This window comes from Octopus bimaculoides, chromosome 12 (assembly GCF_046866305.1).
Source record: "Octopus bimaculoides isolate indiv1 chromosome 12, ASM4686630v1, whole genome shotgun sequence".
NCBI lineage: Eukaryota > Metazoa > Mollusca > Cephalopoda > Octopoda > Octopodidae > Octopus > Octopus bimaculoides.
In genome coordinates this window covers 39,084,745-39,103,530 of record NC_142939.1, presented here as the reverse complement: position 1 = coordinate 39,103,530, position 18,786 = coordinate 39,084,745, and the positions used below count along the sequence as shown (strand labels likewise).

The 18,786-nt window shown below is 34.2% G+C and overlaps 1 protein-coding gene across 3 annotated transcripts in view; it reads left to right on the top strand.

Moving 5' to 3' along the window:
- The window catches only part of LOC106875870 (uncharacterized), a 236,621-nt gene that overhangs the window by 89,783 nt on the left and 128,052 nt on the right, over nt 1–18,786 (top strand). The window contains exon 1 of one of the 3 annotated variants that reach the window (XM_089360941.1): nt 16,956–17,561. The exons of the other annotated variants lie outside the window; for them this stretch is intronic. Coding sequence (XP_089217067.1) covers nt 17,529–17,561 — 33 coding nt within the window. The 5' untranslated portion in view covers nt 16,956–17,528. Of the gene's footprint in view, nt 1–16,955; nt 17,562–18,786 lie in introns of those variants that run through there. 3 annotated transcript variants of the gene reach the window in all.

Below are 18,786 nucleotides of genomic sequence, written 5' to 3'. Positions count from 1 at the left end.
TATATATGCATATATATATATATATTATATATATATACTATATATATATATATATATATATAAATATATATATATATATATGAATATATATATATATATGAATATATATATATATATGAATATATATATATATGAATATATATATAATATATATATATATATGAATATATATATATGAATATATATATCTGATATATATATATATGAATATATATATATGAATATATATATATGAATATATATATATGAATATATATATATATATGAATATATATATATATATATATGAATATATATATATATATATATATATATATATATATGAATATATATATATATATGAATATATATATATATATATGAATATATATATATATATGAATATATATATATATATGATATATATATATATATGAATATATATATATATATATATGAATATATATATATATGAATATATATATATATATATAATGAATATATATATATATGAATATATATATATATGAATATATATATATATGAATATATATATTATATATATGAATATATATATATATATATGAATCATCATCATCATCATCATCGTTTAACGTCCGCTTTTTATATATATGAATATATATATATATATATGAATATATATATATATATGAATATATATATATATATGAATATATATATATATATATGAATATATATATATATATGAATATATATATATATATGAATATATATATATATGAATATATATATATATATATATGAATATATATATATATGAATATATATATATATATATATGAATATATATATATGAATATATATATATATGAATATATATATATATGAATATATATATTTATATGAATATATATATATATGAATATATATATATGAATATATATATATATGAATATATATATATATGAATATATATATATATGAATATATATATATATGAATATATATATATATATGAATATATATATATATGAATATATATATATATGAATATATATATATATGAATATATATATATATATGAATATATATATATATGAATATATATATATATATGAATATATATATATGAATATATATATATATGAATATATATATATATGAATATATATATATATGAATATATATATATGAATATATATATATGAATATATATATATATGAATATATATATATATGAATATTTATATATATATGAATATATATGAATATATATGAATATATATGAATATATATATATATATGAATATGAATTATATTATGAATATATATATATATATATGAATATATATATATATATGAATATGAATATATATATATATATATATATATATATATATATATATATATATATATATGAATATATATATGAATATATATATGAATATATATATATATATATATATATATATATGAATATATATATGAATATATATATATATATATATATATATATATATATATATATATATATATGAATATATATATGAATATATATATATATATATATATATATATATATTATATATATATATATATATATATATATATATATATGTGTGTGTGTGTGTGTGAATACATATATGTAGAAATGTGTTTTTTTGTATGTATGTATGTACAAATGAATGTATATATGTGATGTAAGGATATGTCTATGAGGTGGGGCTTAGAAACAAATGAATGTGAAAAAAATACAAGTTAAAAAGAATAATAAATTGCTAAAGTCTAGCAAACAGAACAACATTACACAGTATTATGTAAGAGGAAAAATACTGTCTCTATAAACCGTTTAGCTATTCTGAGCCCTTTACACTCCATATTCCCTCCTTGTTTTTTTTTTCAGTACCCCTTGATATCATACCTGCTCTGGTTCTCTGACTTTTCCCTTCTGAAGACTATTTTCTAAAGTAGAATGCAAAGTACTTTACCATACCATACCATCTAATTTTACACTACTATTTTCAGCTTTCTGCTTCATGTTTTATCCCTCAATACTTTTTTATTACTTACCACCCTCCACACAAAGCGCCTGTTGAATTCCAATATGATATTGGCTACCAATTGGTAAAGACCTCAGTAACCATTTTTTCAGAAATGTAGCTGCTATGCAAGCTTAAATCATCTGCTTTCTACGCTTTTTCTGTTAGTAGTTAATAGCTTTTTACCCCACCTCCACTAAAACTACAAATGCTTACATTCCACTCAAGGAATTTCTCTGTTCTCTTGCATGTTGTTGATTTATTATATTTCCTGTTAAGAAGAAAGTTTTTTCTTTCACATGAGTAGGTTTTTTTCCTTTCTTCGTTAAGTTAATATTGTAGTAATCAGTAAAGCTGATATTGTGTATGGCATTCTTCTAATAATTGTATTAATTAGCTACAATAGTGACAAAACTACTGCTGTGATGAGTTGTTGATTATCTTCTACTCTTAGCTCTGTTTGATCAGGCTTTTGATACAATGAAACTGGATAAACTAAATATTTAATTAGTGTTTTTAATTAGCTAGTGTTTCTAGTTTCAAGCTGCTGTTTCTACTGTCTTTATCGTGTGCATGTGCATAAAGTGGTGAGAAAGGATTTACAGATGTTGAGCCTCACAGAGGGGATGACAGGGGACTGAGACTGTTTGCAGTTTGCTCTGCTTGAAGAGACACATCAAGCTAAGTAAAAATGTGGTTGTCCTTGCATATAGGCTCGTCCCCTGCACTCCTTTCCAGCTGAGCATCCCTAATCTTGTGGGCCCATAGGTACTGGTGGCACGTAAATGCACCCGTGCCACTGTTGCATGAAAGTACCTAGCACACTCTGTAAAGTGGTTGGGCATCCAGCTGTAGAAACCATCCCAGAACAGACATAGAGCCTGGGTAGCCCTTTAACTAGCAAGCTCCTGTCAAACTGTCCAACTCATGCCAGCATGGAAAGCAAACGTTAAACGGTGGTGATGAGGATGATGATGATTTGTGTGTGTGTACACACACACACACATAATCTTTTACTTGTTTCAGTCATTGGACTGTGGTCATGCTGGGGCACTGCCTTGAAAGGTTTAGTCAAAACAAATTGAACCCAGTGGTCATTTGAAAACCAGAACTCATTCTATCATTCTCTTTTGCTGAAACTCATTCTATCATTCTCTTTTGCTGAACCTCTAAGTTACAAGGAGGTAAACAAACCAATATCAGTTGGTGGAGGCAAACACAAGGATAAACACAATGATGTGTGCGTGTGTGTGTGTGTGTGTGTGTGTGTGTGTGTGTGTGTATGAGAAAGAGAAAGAGATAGATAAGCTTCTTTCAGTTTCTGCCTTCCAAATCCATCTACAAGGCTTTGGTTGGTCTGGGGCTGTACTAGGACACCTGCCCAAGGTACTACACCATGGGACTGAACTTAAGACTATGTGGTTGGGAAGTAAGTTTCTTACCTCACATACAACTATGTTTGTACTTGTATATATACTGGGTTGGCCAAAAGTCAGCTGACAGGAAATCAAAACCATTTAATTCCAAGATTTATTTATTTTTAACAACTGAATGAATTTAATAAAAACATCTAAATATGAAGCATCATGATAATTGTTCAAACTGAAGTCCTTCTTGAGCGACACATTTTTCCATTCAAGTCAATACAGAATTACAGACAGTATTTATGGAATTCTGATTTACTGTCAGGTGACTTTTGGCCAAACCACTGTATCCCTTTAGTATTTAAACTGGCCATATCCAGTGCCAAACATTGTACCTGCTTTATGTTCAAACTAGCCAGATCTGGTTTTTCACTCCAACTCAACAATGTCCTTCTAAAAATATACAATTGCATCATCAAAATCTCGAAACTAAAAGATAACCCCATGATTGATTCAAAACAATGTGAATAAACAAGCATTGCGTTAATCAGAGTAATGTGAATGTTAAAGGGTTTTACACACACACACACACACACACTAGTTCGTCCATTGTTGTCGACGATGACCAAGAGACATCACATGGGTGAAGAAGAGGGGGCATGGTGTGTCCAGCTGTGACCAATCAGTCTGATGCATGCTCAGAAGGCTCTGCTACAGGTTGGATCCTGGTGGTCTGTTGTAACTGAAGATGGAGTTTACTCTGGCTCCAGACTCATGCAGTTCACGTTCCCTTTGTGCCCCTGCAAGTCTGTTCCATATGAAGAAGGTAGCACCTCTGTCGGTGTGGCTTTACCAAGCAGGGCAGTCTTGTGCTTGCGTTTCCCTGGTATTAGGGTTGCTCTCAAAGCTCTTCAGTCTTCTACTAAAGCTTTGGGACCCTAACTTGAAGGGTTTTCGGTCAAACAAATCCACCTGAGTATTTGTTTCTCTTTTGAAGTCTGGTGCTTATTCTATTGGTCTCTTCTGCTAAATCTTTAAGTTACATGGATGTAAACAGACCAACACCAGTTGTCAAGCAGTAGGGTGGGAGGAGGACAGACACAAAGATAAACTATATATATATATACATATGTATATCTGTCTGTCATTGTTCAGTTTTATTTCAAGATTTCTTGCCAATAGAGAAAGCGCCAGTTTCTAATCCAGATCCAAGGTTCTTTCTTTGGAATTTCAACATCAACAACAGGGTATTTTTGTTTGTGTTTGTATGTGTGTGCATGCATGAATGTGTGTGCAGATTTGTATGCTTTGTTTTATGTATGTATTCTCATGCATATAGTTACATGTCTAGACGTGCTCATATATATTTAAATAATAAACTTCTGGAAAGTTTTACAGATTTTACAGTTCCAGTGATGGATTGGATCTGTAGTCTTCAAATTAGCTTTCTCCTGTCTGTCTGTATGTATAGACACACTCATGACAGGCTTCCACACAGTTTCTGTCTAACAAATCCACTTACAAGGGATAAGTTAGTCTGGGTCTATAATAGAAGCCCGAAATGCTGCACAATGGGACTGAACTCAAAACCACATTGTTGCAAAATGAGCTCCTTAACCGCACAGCCAGGCCTGCGTCTATTAAAATATATTTTCTATAATTCAGTCAGTATCTGATATAGAAGTTAAGATTTGAGTAGAGTTGAGGGTTTTCTCTTAGTTTCACCCCAATTATTTTTATAGTCCAGATTAAGGCAAAACTGAGAGTAGGCAGTCAACTTGTGACATAATGAACTTTGTCTGTCTTGAGAGAGAGAGAGGTTGATGAAATATGGTAGGGACGAGGCAGTAGGTGAAACTTTAGCTTGGAAATGCCTAAAAGAAGGTGCTTGTAATTAGATTAATTTATTTTTAATTTTTAGATTAAATCTACTTTATAAATTGTTTTTTTTATTGGTTTGTAAGATTCTTGATGCAAATTTGTATGTTGAAACACCAATCTTGTTGTGTCTTGGGCAGGTCATTACATCAATATTAATAACACATGCACTGATTCAATACTACTTCTTTATTATTAGTCAGTTGGTTAAATAGCTAACCAACTAGTCGATTGTTTGCTTAATGTACTCGTTAAGCAATCAATCACAATCTTGTTGTGACTTGGGAGGGTCATTACATCAATATTAATAACACACACATTGGTTCAATACCACCTCTTTATTGTTAGTCAGTTGGTTAAATATCTTACCAAATAATCAATTGGTTGTTTGTTAATCAAAATTCTTTGTCATTTTAGTGTTTCCCTCTCTCTCCAGGTCTTGCTCTGAGTCTGTCCAAGAATGGCTGAGAATTTATACAGTTTAACAAGAGCAAAATATAAAACTCCTTAGATCCATTTAACCCTTGAGCATTTAAACTGGACACATCCAGCCCGAATATTTCACTTGTTTTATGTTGAAACTGGCCAGATCCAACTTCTCACACCTTCCCTACAGTGTCATTCTAAAAATAAACAATCCCATCATTGAAAGTTTGAAGCTACAAGTTAATGCATGATTAATTTGATGCAATGTGAATAAATAAGCTTTTCATTTGACAGACTAAACTGAATGCTAAACGATTAGATTGATTTTGACTGATTTCAATATCTCTCCACCCATGGCCAATTATTTTCCAGTCATGATTCACTCTGTCAACCAATTCAGAGAGATAGAGATAGAAAGAGAGAGAGAGAGCAAATAGCCTTTACATGGAGCTGACTGGCAGTTGCTCCCACCCCACCACATCTGTTGCTTCCAACCTGATCTTAGACACCCATAAATGTTGTTCAAGTGTTGACACAAATCCACAGGCGCATTAATGTTACTCCACCTCCCAGCTCTCCTCCATTGCTAGGTTTAGTTACAGCGTTTTTTGGGACTTTGGGTGTTTTTTCTGTCCTTTTTTTCTTTACTATTCATTTTTACCCCCTTTTGTGTGTGTGTGTGACAGCTGATAGTGGAAATGTTTATGTGTTTGTATTTGAGCATGTATATATGTTAGTGTACAAACACACACACACACACAAGCTTGGTTGTCATGTTGATCATATAATGCAGTCTAACATTTTCATCCATTGTAAATCACTTACACAACCACCACAACAACAACATTCCTTTCTACTATAGGCATAAGGCTTGAAATTCGGTGGTGGGGCTAGTTGATTTCATTGACCCCCAAGGTTCAGCTGGTGCTTATTCCATTGACCTTGGTGGAGTTTGAACTAAGAAGGTACAGGCCATTAGGAAATGCCACTAAATAATAATTAATTCTTTTATTGGCCACAAGGGCTTTCATAAAGTTACACTGAGAGACAAAGACCAGCCAATACAATTGGGTTTTAAAAGCGTGTAAATAAAAAAATAACATAGAAAATTAAACAAATAAAACTCCCACTAGGGAGAGGTGCTTTAAGGTTACTCGTGGAAAACCTCACAAAAGTCATGGGTGCCTGACCAACAGGGCAAGAGCCTTTCTCTTTTTATTTTTCACAAGTGTATGCTCAGAATTGGTCCTTTGACATCGGCCATTTTTCCAACATTCACCCACCTTTCAGCAAATTTGCTAGAAGGCAACTCTTCTCTCTCCACCCTCACTTTCCTTTTCAAGGGAAACTTGAAAAAGTTTATGAGGGCTTGGCCAAAGAGGAAAGCAAGTATATTAGTTTGACGCTTGGGAAAAATGAAAAAAGTTTTTTACGTTTCGAGTCTATGCTCTTCAACAGAAATGAAGAAGAGAAAATAACAGAGAGAGAATGAGAAAAACTTGTAGATTTCAGTGGTCGAGCATAGCAAATATATATATATGATGGGCTTCTTTTAGTTTCTGCCTGTCAAATCCACTCACAAGGCTTTGGTCGGCCTAAGGCTATAGTAGAAGACACTTCTTCAAGGTGCCATACAGTGAAACTGAACCCCGAACCATGTGGTTGGTTTGCACCTATTTATATATTTTATTACTTTAGCTGGCAGAATCGGTCGAGTGTCAGGAAAAATACTTAGTGGTTATTTGTTCAAATGCTTTGTTCTGAGTTCAGATCCCACCAAGGTTGACTTTGTTTTTCATCATTTCAAGGTCAATAAAATAAAGTACTGGTCAGACACTGGGGTTGATGTAATTGATTTGCTCCCCACCCTTTCAAAACTGCTGGCTTGATGCTGAAATTAAAGCTATTCTTGTTGTTGTTGTTGAGGTGGCTAGTTGGCAGAATCGTTAGCACGCCAAGCAAAATGCTTGCTGGCATTAGTTCTGATTATTTATGCTCTGAGTTCATGCCGAGGTCGACTCTGCCTTTCATCCTGGGGGGTCAATAAATGAAGTGCCAGTGAAATACTGGGGTTAGGGTTAGTTCCCTTCCCCAAAATTTCAGGCCTTGTGCCTTTAGTAGAAAATATTGTCATCATCATCATCATCATCATTATTATTATTATTATTATTATTATTATTATTATTATTATTATTATTATTAAGGTGGCTAGCTGGCAGAATTGTTAGCATGCTGGACAAAATGCCACAAAGCATTTTGTCCATCTTTTCATTCTGAGTTCAAATTCTACTGAGGTTGATTTTGCTTTTCATCCTTTCAGGGTCAATGAAATAAATACCAGTCATATCCTAGGGGTGATTCAATCAAATATGTCTCTGCCCTGTTAATCTCAGCATTGTGCTTCTGTCAAGGATTATTATTTATTTCTTTACTGCCCACAGGGGGCTAAACATAGAGGGGACAAACAAAGACAGACAATAGGATTAAGTTGATTAGATCGACCCCAATGCATAACTGGTACTTATTTAATCGACCCCGAAAGGATGAAAGGCAAAGTCAACCTTGATGGAATTTGAACTCAGAATGTAAAGACAGATGAAATACCACAAAGCATTTTGCTCGGCATGCTAATGATTCTGCCAGCTCGCCACCTTATCAAAGATTATTATTGTTACATCAACATTTTGGACATTTCACGTGTGTCCAAGAAGAGTGAGTCAGATGCCAGAGATCTGAGGTGATAAAAGAGGGTCCTGAATAGGAGTAAGAGAACCATCTTAGGTAATTAGGTGGGTAGGAGGAGAGACCCCTAAATAAAATACTAGATTATTACTGTGATGCATCAAAAACAAGAGTCCTCTCTGTTTTCTGTCTCCTGTTTTTAATTGTTATTAAAATATGCCCGTTTAACCTCATTATTCTTTTTGCTGTCATTTACCGTTTATAAAATACTTTGGAAGATGACCTTTCTCTCTCGGTCTCTCTCTCTCTTTCCTTCTCCTCACCTTCCTCTGGAAGTAGTATTCAAAGAAGTTGATGAGGGCTTGGCTAAAGTGGAAAAATCTCTGTTCTCAAACCTTTTAAGCACATCAACCAAACAATTTCCTTTTAACATGATCACGAAATAGAGAAAGACTAGCGACCCTTCCTAAACAAAGAAAGGTGGTGAGCCAATCTTCACAATACCCTCAGTTGGTAACCTTGTTAATCCTACACATATCAGCTGCTGTTTGACACAAACCCACAAGTCAACACTGTACAGATACTGAAAATGTGAGCTAAATAGTTGTTCTCATCTTGTGCAGATTACAGACAGGTCCAACTGCTGGGACTTTTATGCCTGTAGTACTTGTTTCATACAGCCAAAGACCCCTCCCCACTTCTGTGGCACTCTCCAACCAAGGACTTTTGGGAGTTATTCATAATCCTCATCCTCAAAGTCTTCCAGAAGATATTGCTTACACTGTCTGCATCAACACTTATGTTCTCAGGCCATTATCATTCATTCTCTCTAATAATTCTTTATGAAATGTAAGGTTTGGTTTCCCTCTGACCACATTGTTCAGCTGGTTAACTGACTTCATAAAAAGCACAGCACTGAGCTTCCTCAGCCAGAGTTCAATCGAGGCTGATCCATTTTAATATATTCAAAATTATGAAGTCATATATCACAATTCCAAGAAACTTCATAGAAATTCAGGTCATCTTCAATGTAAGATTGCACTGTAGGGTGATCCATAAATATACCATTTACTGCTATCAATATCTCATTGTTTCACAATACAATAATCCCTTGACTATTGTGGGTATTGCGTTCCAAAATCCCCTGTGATAGGTGAAAATCCGCTAAGTAGAAACATTACTGTATATTTTTCTTTGTTATTTTTATAATTTGCATATATTTATTTTAATATAAATGCAAAACAACCCCACACAGGAATCAACGTAAGCTTAAAGAATAAACCGCAATATGGCGAGGGATTACTATACACACCAGGCAGGAGTATACTGGGCATGCTCAATAAACTAACAATGTTTACAATTTTATAAAATGTAACACGGGCAGAAATTATTGTAATAATTTGGTTTCAGACTTTTTGTTTATTCAATTTATCTACATTATATAATAATAATAATAATAATAATAATAATAATAATAATAATAATAATAGCACTCAGAGAGTGTAAACCTCTGCCAAGGCAACACCAATGTCCTATCAATGATTAGCCAGAGATGATTTTTAAAATGAGAATATTTGAAATAAACTCGACTGATTTCACAAATGAGAATACTAAAAATGAACCTGACTGCTCTCAAAAATTAAGTAAAAAAAACGGAAAAATAATCTAGAATCCTTGTCTGGTATCGGATTGATCCCAAAATCTAATCAGTTCGTGCCAGTCATGAGGCCAGCCATCCCTGAAAGTTTCATCCAAATCCATCCAGTGGTTCTTGAGATATCTTGTCCATAGACAAACAAACATGACTGAAAACAATACCTCTACCTTCGCTAAGGCAGAGATATTAATAATAATAATAAGAAGAAGAAGAATAAGACACCCTGATGCAGTACCAGGCAATGGCTCGCATCTTAACTGATTGGAAGTGTCATCATGTACATTGTTTTATCTTGGTATAAAAGGTGGGCTTCAGCAAATATTCTGCTAAATACCACTGATTTGCTTGTCAGTTGTTGGACCTTAACCAGTTGAGCAAGTCCCTTGGTGGCTGACGATATGTGCATGAGTAGAAGTAGTGGGGGAGCATCATAGCTATATGTTGAGAGGAATTCTTTGGGGTTTGAATAATTCACCTCTGAAAACATGGGTGTTTCATTCAACATCCTTAAACAACCCTTATTCAGGGATCTTTTGAGTGGGATGGGCTACTCAACCTGAAGGAAATTCTAACTGCAAGGTCATGTGCTGTTTATTTTGATATGAGATCACCATGTCGCACACATATGGTTGTGATGTATGTGCCTGGTGTACCCTTATCAGATGGGTAGTCATAATGGGTTTACTGGGCTTTGTATAATTGTACCCCAGTGTCACTTTGGCATGCACTGCTTTCTCACTCAACAACAACAATAATAATAATAATGATAATAATAATAATAATAATAATAATAATAATGAATGCTTTCCACTATAGGTACAAGGTGTGAAGTTTTGTTGGGGAGAGGGGCAGTCGATCACATTCAACTTCAGTGCTTGATTGCTACTTATTCTATTGACTCTGAAAGGATAAAAGATAAAGTTGATCTTGGTAGAATTTGACCTCAGAACGTGAAAACAGATGAAATGCTGCTAAGCAGCATATTGTCCAGTATGCTAACAATTCCTCCTCCTCCTAATCCCCCCACCACCGCCACCACAGTGAAAGAATAAGATGTATTTATATTTTTTATCATTTGCTTATTTCAGTCATTGGGCTGAGGCCATGGCGGAGCACTGCCTTGAAGAGGTTTAGTGAAAGAAAGAAGAAAAAAAATTGACTCTGTACTTATTTTTTTGGAGTCCTGTACTTATTCTATTGTTCTCTTTTGCTGAAACTGCTAAGTTACGGGGCTGTAAACAAACCAACACTGGTTGTCAAGAGTTATAGGAAAGGACAAACACAGACACACACAGACATATGCATATGATGGGCTTCCACACAGTTTTTATCTACTGAATTCACTCACAGAGTATTGGTTGGTTCAGAGCTATTGTAGAAGACACTTGCCCAAGGTGCTGTACAATGAGATTGAACCTGAAACCATTTGGTTAGTTACAAAGCCAGCTTCTTAATGACACAGTCATACTTTTGCCTATCCAGCTTTAAAAAAAAAATTTAAATACATTTACTCTACACCAACAGAAGCACTCCATAAAGATATCATCATCATCATTTAATGTCCGTTGTCCATGCTGGCATGGGTTGGACGGTTTGACTGGGATTGCATGCTGGAAGGCTGCGCCAGGCTCCAGTCTGATTTGGCATGGTTTTCTATGGCTGGATGCCCTTCCTAACAACAACCACTCTGAGAGTGTAATGGGTGCTTTTATGTGCCATCAGCACAGGTGCCATTTGCATGACACCAGTGTCTGCCATGACTGATTTTGCTTGGCTTGATGGATCGTCTTCTCAAGCACGACATAATGCTAAAGCTCAACACCTGAATGGAGCTTGGCCACTTTTCCTCCATGAGGCCCAATGCTCAAAAGGGTCTCAGCCACCTTGCCTCAGTGAGGCCCAACACTCGAAAGGAACTTGGCCAGTTTGCCTCCACAAGGCCCATGCTCGAAAAGAACTCAGCCACTTTGTCTCCATGAGGCCCAATGCTCGAAACCGTTACTGTGCCAGGCGAAATGCTTAGTGGCATTTCATCTATTGTTACATTCTAAGTTCAAATTCCACCTAAGTTGACTTTGCCTTTCATTGTTTTGGGGTCAATAAAGTAAGTACCAGTTGAACCCTGGAGTTTTTGCAATTGACTTACCCCACCTCCCACCAATATTACTGATTATAGTATTATATCATATTTTTATCCTTTACTTGTTTCAGTTATTAGACTGCAGCCATGCTGGGGAACTGCCTTGAAGAAGGTTGATCAAACAGATCAATCCTAGTACTTATTATTATTTTGTAAAGCCTGATACTTATTCTATTGGTCACTTTTGCCAAACTGCTAAGTTACAAGGATATAAACACATCAATTTATTAATTTTATAATATGATATTGATATAATAATATTGTTATTACCTCACAAATGATTTTTGCAGTTTGAGGCCAGGAAAACAGCTCTGCTGCTTAGTTTCTAGCTGTGTTAGGTATTTTCCTTGCTCAAGGCTTGTCATAACTGGTTTGTTGTAGCAAAACTATTTTCCGGTCTAATGCTTTTCCAACTGCTCTTCATAACAGATGACATTCTACGAGAGCAATCTTTCACCCTCTGTAACACAATCCCTCTTGAGCTAACAAACCAAAAAGAAAAAAAGCCAAAATATATGTTTACATGTATGTGTTCCTTAATAGGTACAGAAATGGGAATGATGATGGTGGTGGTGGTGGTGGTGGTGATGATGTTAGATCAATCATATGTTATGACATTTGATATGGCTGGATACTATTCTAAGGAACAGAACGATGTAGCTAATGTTGGTAACATGAAGCTTATCTGCCAACCCTCCCCCACTTATGTCTACAAGAACGTTTCTAAATAAAGATGTTGCAATAAAATAAATAAATAAAAATACGGAGTTTTTCTATTGACACAGACCTGTGGAAGAGTAGGTGGGGGAGCATGTCAATGCTACTGATACTTACCTGATTAACCTTTGGCGAAGTGGAAAGAGAAAGTTGAACTTATTGTGATTTGAACTCATATTGGAGAGTGAGAGAGCAAGCGAGCTAAATGGTGCAAAACATTTTTACTGATGCTCAACTGATTATTACATTTGTCACTATTATAACCACCACCACCACCATCATCACATCTCCCATTCCCACACACTGGCAAGGGTTGGGTAAATTTACTGATGCAGTATTATCTTGCTGGCTGCTCTCCCTGTCACCAACCCTTACCTGTTTTTCAACTCAGATATTGTTTATTCATCTGGTCTTCACATGCCCGGACCACCAAGTTACCACAACGTATGGTTGAAAGACGTAACATCACATTCACACACTTACATGTATGCATGCATGTGTATGAGTGAATGGTTTCTGATTGAAATGCACGGTCAGCTATTTTAAGGAGAGGAATTAGCTGATACCATCAAGTCCAGTACTTGACTGGTTCTTAATTTTAATTGATACCAAATAGATGAAAGGCCAAGTTGACCTTGGCAGGATTTGAACTCAGAGTATAAGGAACCAGAATAAATATAGCAAAGCTTATATTCTAATGCTCTAACAATTCTGCCAGGGTACTGACTAGACTGAGGGTTACATGGTTCATTTCCATAGTTTGTCTTTGGTGCAGCATTGTTTTCCTGTAAAAGACACTTCACTGTCACCTATATGTTTCACCTCTCCGTTAGTATTTATTGTGGTGACAAGCAGCTTGCTATTAGTACAGGCTGTGTTTATAATTAATAAGTATTGGCCCTTAATTTTCTCCAATGGTCTGGAGAAGGGATCAGTAGTACTGTAGTGAGGCCTATACAGAATTTTGGACCATAGTTCTTGGATTTTCCTCGCCCAAAATCATCTAATGTATCTCCATAAAAGGAAAAGTATGACCATAAAAGTACGAACATAGCTGAACCAATCAGCACTGGATGATCTTTATGGTTGATGTGGTAAACTTTGAAGGAAGCATGAAAGTTTTCTTACCAAACATTTTTGCTGAAAATTATAGAAGGGTGGCTTACAGCTGTAAAAGCTGGCAAATTCAACCTCAGGCCAGAGCCACCCAGCTGTCTAGTGGAACTTATCATTTGTCTCGGCGTATTGTTCTCTCTCCCCCTCTTTCATTTTTCTTAAGTAGCTTACGTGATGCTCAACAAAAGGCACCAACATACAAGTGTTGAGTAACACTTGTAACAGTTTCATATAGTGATTAAAATTCCTTATACTACTTTCGTAATGTATCCAGCAAGTTATGTACAGCAGACTCTTAAGTGTTATGTTCGTTGAACGTTGATTCAATTTATTGAATGGACATTACTTGTTATAGTCAGTTTTCATTGCAAGCTATGGGGCCTGCTACTGGTACCTTGTAAACCAGAACAACCCGTTCCATGGTCGCGTGGTCGGCGACTAAACCGGCTTCCCCCCTTGAGTAGATTGCTTCTCTTGTCAAGAGGGCGTTTAGACACTCAGCAGGACTAAAAAACAAGAAAGATGGATGAGCTCCTTGTGGGCCAACGTCCATCCAGTTGGAGGAAGCAATAGCAAATCACCCCCAATGTCTCTGTCAAGAAAATACTACAAGGAAGTCAGAACAAAGTAACACTGTGGTGTTCATCCAATGGGAGAACTCGCCTTTAATCGAGAAGACTTGCGTTGTAGCCTCGTCAATGCGTGCGATACAAGACGATGGCAACGTTACTTGTAAATATAATGATGTATGTTAATGAAATAATTGAAAAGTCATTAAAATTTTAGTGTTTATTGTCTTCATTCACAAACTACTTAATATTGTGAAAAGCCAACGAAAACTATACGACAAACCATAATACTAAATATTTTGTTTGAGATACCTATTTTAATTTTAAACCGCAAACGCATTTTTTCTTAATTACATAACATAAAGATTCAATTGATTGATCTCCAATCGTCATCAGCTGTCTTATTTCAGAACGTGTACGTAATACCAAACTAGATTCGAATTATGGACCGTCATATCTAAACTATGGGTTAATAACGTTATTACCCATCAGACTACCGGCGCATGAACGAAAGGCATTGGTAGTCTGGTGGTCATGAACTAACTACACTCCCAGAGAAATCAAAGATCAAACCAAGTGAAACTAAGTGCCAATGTTATATTAAAAAAAGTTTTCAAGTGAGAATGGGAGTTACGAAAGATTATAAATTCATTAACAACTTATCTCAGTTATTTGATGAGGTAGCGTTTTTTTTTCTTTCTCACTGTAAGAGTACAGTTAATTTATGACATAACTATACATGCACACACAGGCATTCAAGACATGGGGTCATTTTGACATTAATTGGACAGGTCTACGTGTTTAGAGAGGCCTGGATAGATCCATGGCCCGAATATTTGATAGCATTTGAGCTATAACCATCTAAAATATTTTATTGAAATGAGATACAGACCTAATAAGCTGTCCTTTGTTTTTAACGTGGTAGGAAGTGTCTCGTTGGAGGTTTTTTTGTGTGTTCATGGAGTTAGCTACATGTATTTGTCACTTTATATATTAGGAATTAACCTTCAAATAATTTCTAGCCACCTTGGTACTCATGTAACATGTCTCTTTCACATTGTCAATTGAATAATTTAAAGTTGTGTGTAGCTAGTCCTTTCATGCGCCAAAGCATGTGTCTAATATGTTTGTGTGTGTATGTGTGTATATAAAACCACAGTTTAAGGGGATAAGTTTCAGCTAGCCATAAACCACTCCCCCAACAAACGATAATGTAATTCGATGCGGACACACAGACGCTAAAAGGTGTGGTTTGGTTTTATTATTATTATTGAAATCTATATCTCATTACAGGCTTGTCACTTTCTGTTTGAACGAAGCACTTTTTTCTATAACGAATAAAATCGCGTCTATTTCTGTTGTCAATCGTACCCTGCTCTGCCTGTTCTTGGCCACACAAACTCTAAATCTACTTGCAAACCTATCAGATATGCTAGGAATTCATGAGCATAAATTTATTTCATCTTTCATTGAAAGTAACGTTGAACGTCATGTTTATAATTTAGTAGATAATTCGATCCCAGATTGTAGCCTTTCACTACATTGGCGCTTCTAATATCATTGAGAAAGATATGAATGTAACCCCCATTCCCACTTTAAAATATTTAAGGCTCTGATCAACATCTAAAAAGTTTCTTTCTTATTATATTCAATTTCTTTTTATTCTACAATTTCTAAAGAAAGAAAATCCAGAAGTGTTGAGCCCTTAACCCCCCTCTCTGCATCCCTAAACATAATTTTAAAGAAAAAAAAAACGGTTTTTCTGTATCTCTTTTTATTCTATTAAAAACACGTTTCTGTACCCCTAAACACTATTTTCTTTCCTTTTTTCTTAAAAAAATGATCTTTCTGTACTTCTAAACATTTTCTAAAAAATAAATAAATAAATAAAAAGTCTGTTTTATGCTGCTCAACACTTTTCCTTTAAAAAAAGTTCTGGTTTCTGTAACCCTAAATTCTAAACAAGGCAATGAAGAAACGTCTACGCTAGTAATAAATAGTTAAATCACTTTAAAATCACATCTGGATGTCTTGAAAATGGAGGATAATTAGATAATGTAGTTTAGAAAGAGGAACTGGTTGTGGTTGGATTACCTTTGACCAAAAAATATTTGATGATTTCCTGTCTGTGATTGCTGATAATTTTTCATCTCTAATCAGCTAAAATTTTATTTGTTTTTACTTTCCTAATGTGTTACATTTTATCTAGTGAAAGATAAATTAAATATAATCCTTACAATGTTTTCTGTATTACTTTACTCATCTCCTAAAATATGAAAATATGGATTTCTTTTGGTTAAGTCATACACAAGCAAAAAAAAAAAAGAAAAGAAACCAGGCAAGGCTGTGGTTAATAAGTTCATTTCTAAACCACGTGGTCCTGTGTTCGATCGCATTTTGCAGGTCATATCGAGCAAGTATATTCTCCTATATAAAACCCTCGGGTTGGGGATAATCTTGATCTTTCCTAAGCAGTATACAAAGGTGAATTAAAGGGACGTTAAAAGGGAGTCGATATATTGGGATCGAGGGGTGGGTCGGGATACCTGACTGACAAACTCTTGCAAACCACAACAACCAAAAATCAACTATCCAAAGAAATTATCAACTTATTTCCTGATATTGATCGTTATTTTGTCACATGATCACTTCCCTTTATTTACTTTTCTGAAGAGAAATATAATTTACCTTAAAAGCTGTGACGACGTAAAATATATCATTGAAATGCCAATCCTTAAAATATACGGAGAGAAAGAGAGAACAACAATAATAATAAGTTTCTAATAATAATAATAATACCACCACCACCACCCACGTTTTATATTTGTGGGTATTAGGCACGTTGCTCTTCATTCGAGATATAGTTGCTCGTTCATTCATTAACTATGGTTGATCTTAATGATACTTCAAATAATATAGCCGTTCAAATTTCACTCAAGTGAAAGTCTTTTCTTTCACATTCAATTAACTTTTTCAGTCATGGCTTCAAAATTACTTCGACTTTTTAAACAAGTGAGTTTAAATATTAATAACTTTAAATTACCTTTTTTAATTTCTTCACCTTTTTCGCTTTATGTTCTCTTCTTTCACCTTTTCTTCTCTTACATAGTTTCACTATCAAAACTTTTCTCGTTTTATTTGTATCGTGTTCGATAAAATTTTCAAATAAGAACCACTAAAACCGTATACTTTAAAAGAAAACTGACTGATATGGTGACGTTCATGTTTTTCCAAGGAACGAGCAAATAATGGCTCAGTTCGCCGTCAGCTTATTTCTTCTTAGTCTTTAGAATTTGGCAACGGCTCCTTTGGTTACATCTTCGGGCTTTCGACGATGTTCTTTACTAAAAAATAAGAGATGGACCTTGTGACGAATCAAAAAGGAGCCATTTATCTATTATTAAATACACTCATATATATTAGTTATAATTCCAACTAAGGAAATAATCGAAAAGCCAGAATTTTCCAATTCTATAACAGTAAAATCGAAAGTTTTTTTCTCTTTTCTTTATGAAATATCTGAAACATTTGTCGTTAAAAGTTGTTGATATTATTAACTTATATTTAATGAGATTTCTGAATATTTTTACGTGTTCCAAGTGTTTCTTCTAAGATATTTGAATATATTTAGGTTTGTTAATTAACATGCATATTAATAACAATAAAAAAAAAAAACGATAGTTTTTCATTCGACTCAACGAGAGCACCTCTTCGTGATGACTCAACTTGCTAGAAATAGCGTCCAAATTTGCGTCATATCACACTTTTCACCCCATAGGACAATATAGTCTTAGATACACAAAAACACTGGATGGTCACGACTGGGACACCTTTTATTATAGATTTGTTCGGTTAGGGCTGACCTGGGGTTAAACAGGTAGCGATAGTATTGCAGCGCAAACACAATTTTCTTACTTTTAATTAGATCCCTGTATGAAATTGTAAAAAAATCGCCGGGGATATTAATCAATTAAAGTATAGTTAATTACTTTTATTTCATATTTTTCATGTTTTCTTATGCTAAAAAGAAGCTATTTTAAGACTTTCCTGTGTGTTTGTGTGTGGCAAAAAAATGGATCGATAGAATAAGTACCAAAGGCACGAAATTGTAAGGATCTTTTGGACATTGACTGATGAGGAATTAGCTACGAATTTTCTGTTTGTTGTGTTTTTGCTGAATTTTTTAAATATTAAAAAATAAGTACTGGGGCCGATTCATTCGACTAAGAATTCAAGG